This window comes from Miscanthus floridulus, chromosome 6, assembly GCF_019320115.1.
Source record: "Miscanthus floridulus cultivar M001 chromosome 6, ASM1932011v1, whole genome shotgun sequence".
NCBI classification, from domain to species: domain Eukaryota; kingdom Viridiplantae; phylum Streptophyta; class Magnoliopsida; order Poales; family Poaceae; genus Miscanthus; species Miscanthus floridulus.
This window is the reverse complement of record NC_089585.1, coordinates 135317138-135322944: the sequence shown is the minus strand read 5'-3', so window position 1 is coordinate 135322944 and position 5807 is coordinate 135317138. Positions and strand designations below refer to the sequence as shown.

General features: G+C 41.2%; 1 protein-coding gene across 1 annotated transcript; it reads right to left on the bottom strand.

Annotated features, from left to right (window-relative positions):
• Positions 1 to 355: 355 nt before the first annotated feature.
• LOC136457053 (zinc finger CCCH domain-containing protein 12-like) lies at positions 356 to 5180 on the bottom strand. Its single transcript, XM_066457094.1, has 7 exons — positions 4888 to 5180; positions 4151 to 4311; positions 3197 to 3259; positions 2574 to 2693; positions 2193 to 2489; positions 1555 to 1851; positions 356 to 784 (listed from the first exon to the last, which is right to left on the bottom strand). The coding sequence occupies exons 1-7, from the start codon at positions 5024 to 5026 to the stop codon at positions 578 to 580; spliced, it is 1284 nt and encodes a 427-aa protein (XP_066313191.1). The 5' UTR covers positions 5027 to 5180; the 3' UTR covers positions 356 to 577.
• Between the last annotated feature and the right edge of the window lie 627 nt (positions 5181 to 5807).

Sequence of the window (5807 nt, the reverse complement as noted above, 5' to 3'; positions counted from 1 at the left end):
AAGACGTGACATCCTTGGGTTTCATCTACCCTCTACTGTATACCTTTTGAGGCTTTGACAGCGGTTTTGAGGTTCGAGACCGAGGATGTAGAGAACGCTCCTGGATCTGCACTGAATCGCTTTTGAGTTTGTTGTCTTGCCAGAAGCCGTAGGCTGGGTGCTGGGATACACTGTTCAAATCAGAAAACCAGCATTCACAGATGAAAGAAATCCCAATATCTGCCTCAACACTAGCTGAATACAGGTTCCAAACAAATTGACGCAATGATATAATTTCAACTGCACACCTGCAGGCTTCAGGTCCTTCAGGGAATTGCCTACCTCATCAACTGTTAGGAACCACAGTGCAGCAGTGTCAAATAATGCAGGCACCTGAAAACTGGTATTTCTAAAGTTTATTCGGTTCCAAGTGTTATTCCCAAAGATCTGGATTAACAAAAAAAGGGGGCTGTACATCTCTGGTAGCAACTCAATTTACAGAGCTTGATCCCGGCGGGAAGTTAGGAGAAACATTCACAGCGCCTGAGGCAATGCCGTGGATTTTATACATCAAAGTAGGTCAAGTGAAAAAAGACGCCTAGGACGTATATCCAAAACCGGATGGGGATCCCAGAAGGCGTCGCGCCATAGGTACATTAGTTGAAGCAGATGCAGGAGAACCAGACGCAGAGAAACCATATGCATAGACTCCCATTGGAGCAGCCATTGTAGGATGGTCAAATTTACAGTTGGCGCCGAACTTGCAGATGCCATAGCGAGAATAGAATTTGCACAAATCTTCACCCTAAAAAAACATTGGGCAGGATAATCAAGATGACAGACCATTCAATGAGGCGTAGCAAAAGGACTAGGCGACTAGCTAATGCCTATTCATGAGACAGGCTCCATTTGTAAGAAGACATCAGCCTATGCACGATTGCACGTGCCCCTTCAACAACCTGTATGCTAGTAACTAACTAATACCTGTCCTAGCAAATTTGTAACTTTTAACATTGCTCTAATCAGTGTCCAGGCATCAACAATGACGTCTGTAAGTCATAGTGAGATTTGTGGCTCGGCCCTCGAAAGTTTTCTTATGATAAATCAGAGCTCAACTAACACATGTAAAGAATGCTCTAATAGTGGTATCTTGGATATGCATCTAATGTCTTTAGTATGGTGTGGATTGATTGCTAGGAGACTAAATCAGTCATCGTTAGCAGAAATCATGCCACTGAAGTCAATAATCTAGCTGAGAAACAGCATGTATGGAACATCCTTCATTTCCTTTGTCTGACAGGAGAACCTCTTTATAAATAACATAGCACATATTTGATTTTAAAATTTCTAGACTATAGAACAACCAAGCAGTTGCATTGATGCATATTCTCAATGACGATATGTTTCCACGAGAAAATTTGCTGAGCCTATCCCAAAAAGAGATGAGGTAGTACAGCCATTACCATATTCATATATAATAATTGATAAAATGTCTAAACAAGGGATCAATACAACAGAAACAATGGAATCCTAAAACAAAATACAACAGAAACAGTGAAGGGTTTAATGACTTACTGGACGTATTGGAAGACCCATTGGACTTAAGACACAATCCGGAGGGGGCAGTGATCTCACCCGGGGATGATGGAACTTGCACACTGCACCAAATTTACAATCTCCTGTCTTCATGTAATATTGGCATTCTGGTTCATCAGGTCTCTCAGGAAATACATTATCTCTCTGCAATGCATATTGAGGCACAGGAAACGAACTGGATCTGTAGGGTGATAGCATTCCCTGATTTCCTGCACTAGATTCGCCTTGTTGTGAACTTCCATAAGTTTGTTGAGTCCCAGGTGACTGCAGCTGACCCTGAGAAGATGAAACAGATAGCATTGGGCTCCTTAGAGGCAAGTAAAATCAGCAACAATCAACCCTAAATACGAACTCCAATAATTGATGTAAGAACAGGTTTGACGTTTCAGTGTCACAAATTTCGAAATACATTAGAGAAAATACATTGCCTGATATACAATTTGCAGAAGATCAAATAAGCATGGGGAAAAAAGTTCAAATCAGTACAGACATGCACTCGCTGATCTTCTAGGGAATCTCTCGAGATAATGTTTAATAAAGTTTTGAATGAAAAAGATAAATGTGATTGCTTCGTAATTGTAAAAATTACACTGCATTACTATACCAAATGAACTTACAGGATATGAATTCCAGCTCGGCACTTGAACAAGGCCCTGAGGTACAATCATTGGTGCATAATTTGAAGGACTTTGCCACCTAGGGTTTGGTATAAAAGAAGCTCGTGGAAAAGCCCAGCTTGGCATAGTTCCAGTATAGGATTGCGGACCAGCGCTTGCAGAGGAATGTACAGAAGTATAAATAGGAGAACCACGTGACGAAGGCACCACATTGAAAAGTTCCGGATGGTGGAATTTACAAGTATTTGCATATTTACATTGTCCTGTTTTTAAATAATATGTGCACTCCTTTTCATTCTACAAAAGTAAAGTAGACTTCTTTTCAGCAAAGCAAAAAGACATGTGCAGAAGAGGACATATAACTGGCAATGAAAGACAAACCGGACGGAGTGGATATCCTAATGTGTTTAGCTGTACCCTCCCTGCAATTCCAGCCTTTTCCCTGGGATGGTGAAATTTGCATGTAGGGCCAAACTTGCATGTTCCGGTCTTCAGATAATACTACAGGAAAAATGTTCAGTAATTTTCAGCTTCAACACTTGCATAGCATGACATATAAGCTAAAGCACTCAATAAATTGTGCAATCCAAGACGTAGATCTGGTGAAATATCAAGACTAATAGAAATAGCCAGATGTCTAACGTAAGAGTACAATTAAAAATAAAACTGTTCTTCAAAAATCTGAAGACAATAGGTCTGAGTTCTTTTCTAGCTGTGTGCATGTGTTCACTAATATGTCTACTACACCTCTAGAACCTTGCACTCTTAGCAAAAACTACAAGAATCTGTTAGCTGCATTGATATTCTTGTCTACTTTTTTATTATTCAAATTATAATTGAAAGTGTATGGGCCAGATAAGCAATTTCTTAAAACCATCCTACAAGAACCAAAACTCAGTCAGTCAGTGACCATATATAGCACTGTCAACCAAAAAATCATTTCCACAAGTAAAACTTCTATGACTCATGTTTTGAAGGACAGAAGAATCAGTTATCATACTTACCTGACACTCTGGCTGTCCCACTCTCTCAGGATATTCTCCCTTCATTCTGGCAGAGGCAATAGCCTAAAATTAAACAGATTCAACCTAACTTGAGAACAAAAAAATGGGATATGAAGTAAAAAAAAAAACAACAATTAGTAAATAAAGACGTAAATTTGCAAAGAAGCACCAACCAATGTAAAGCATCACTAAAGAACGCAAATGTCACAGCTCACAAGAGTAACTAAAAAGCAAACTATGAGACAAACAGCTGTCTCTGTTCTATTAACTTTGCTAATGTGGAATTGGGCTATTCTGGCAGACTAATCAATAAGTCATTGCCACAAACAGTAGTCATAAACTGTGCTTCAAAGGTCATGTGAATGTTTTAAATTAATAGATTAAACAAACATACAGCACCAGGACACACGGGACAAATCGCAAAGAATCTGCCAATAATAGAACAGATAGGAGGATGGGTCAAGGGAGAATAATCATACTGATACTCTGAAGGTTTAAAAACAGTTTTTTTCTCGATTATTTTTACAAATTGTGTTATGTGCAACAGAGCTCATACTTGCGGGTTAGCAGAAACTTCAAACCGCACATAAGAGTGACGAGCACCTTAGACAAAACCTTATCATCAGCCTACTGGAACCAATACTTTGTATGTTTTCCCATGGGCAAAAGGATTAAATACCAATAATGATCATATAGACACATCATCACAGCTTTGCTTTTCAAACATTGCTTCTTGCATTTTGTTCTGTGATGCAACTGAAACACATCAGAAAGGGAAAAAATTCTAAGTGCCTTTGGTTCAAGGATAAAATTTCTTCCAACCGCACATGGTTCATAACAATGCAACAATGCTGCTTATGTACATAACAACAAAGATGCTGGATAGTGCCAAAACATCTGGTGATTCAAAGCAAATATGACACATAATCAGAGTTGGGAAAGGCGGATATTCACCAGATTCCTATCCGGAGGATGATTGAACCTGCAGCTCATGCCAAATCGACACAATCCAGTCCTGAGGTAGTAAGTGCAGTCAGGTTCACCTGGTCGCTCAGGATATGACCCAGGTTGCATAGTGGCACCGCTGTTCATGGCCATCTGTTGCCACATCCCCTCTGCAATCAACATTGCACACATACTTACTTACTAGTGTACTTGGTTATAAACCACTATAAGTTATAACAAACTAAGATCAACAAATGTGCAGTGTGAAATTTTCACTTTAGGTCTCTCTGAGAGATGAAACTAACCACATTTCATACCAAAGGTATTCGTGCAACAAATAACAAAATCTTCAACACTTTGCAGTGGTTTTAACAAAATCCTAACGAAGCATCCGTTGAATCTAGACTAGACGCTAGAAAGGTAGAAACTTTCTAAACTAATAACCGCCTCAAGGTGTAACCCAATCCAGTGCCACATCAAAACCCCAATTGGCCCAATTTCACGCCGACGCGAAGATCACCGCACCATGATACGGATAACACCAAAGGAATCGGGATTAGCAACCCATGGTTTACAAACAGAGTACTCCAGGCGCAGCCAGTGATTCCACGAAAGAAAAAAAAAAGAACCGTAAAAACAGAGCACCTGAGCTTTAACCTACACGGGGAATTGAGCACCGAAACCCCAATTCCCCCAACCGCGACACGCGCCGGATTGCGAGCGGCGAGAGCAGCGGAAGCCCTAACCTTCATAGAGCGCGTCGGGGTCGGGGGAGAACTTGTCGGCGGCGGCCGTGGCGGAGGGCGGGGGAGGCGCGGGTGCGGCGGTGGCGGATACGGTCACCGCCGCGGGAGCGGGTGGTGGTGCCCTTCCGGCGTCGTCCATCGGCGGAGCGCGGCGGCTTGTGCGTCCATCACGCGATCGCGGAGACGGGAGGAGCTGCTGCTGCCGCCGCCATCCGGCCCGGTGCTCCGGCGAGAGAATAGAAAGAAGGAAGAGGAGGGCCCTGCCCCACGTATATTTATTTCTCTCTCCTCCTTTCGACGACGCGGTTTGCTACGTGCACTCGCGCGTTGCGCTGCGGCTGCGGTGCTACGGCAACAGGCGCCTCCTCCTCCTCTTGGGGTGCTGCTGTACGGACAACCGCTGAAGTCTTCTGTTCGATTTAAAAATTCGAGCACGGTTAAAAATGCTGGTAGCAGTACAAAACGAGGCAGCAGCGTAGCTAGTACTAGTAGACAAGTAGACTGGACCAAACAAGATAAAATATGGCTATTAAGATGTGTTCACTTGTGTATCGTTCTAATAAGAGAGAAAATTACTATCTTGGTCTTAAAATAAATCGTTTCTTAGAATTATCTTAAGTTAAATTATTTTAAGATTGACTAACTTCTATGAAAACATAACAGCTTCTGTGACACCAAATAAGTATGTTATAAAAAAAATATGATGCATCTACTTATACCAATTTGGCGTCCTAAGTATTGGTGTTTTTCTATAAATTTGACCAAACTTAAAATAGTTTGACTTAAGATACATCTAGAAGTTGATTTAATTTAGGACGGATTTATTACAACACATATAGTGACTGTTTGGATCTCATAATTATAGATTAGTTTTTAGAAAATAGATTTTACCATCAATTTTAGATAAACCTGTTTTAGGT

Coding starts and splice junctions, on each gene's coding strand:
- LOC136457053 (XM_066457094.1), bottom strand. CDS start 5,026: ATGGACGACGCCGGAAGGGCACCACCACCCGCTCCCGCGGCGGTGACC. Junction 2,694..3,196: donor TGGGACAGCCAGAGTGTCAG/GTAAGTATGATA, acceptor TTTTTCCTGTAG/TATTATCTGAAGACCGGAAC. Junction 785..1,554: donor TGGGTCTTCCAATACGTCCA/GTAAGTCATTAA, acceptor ATGTTTTTTTAG/GGTGAAGATTTGTGCAAATT.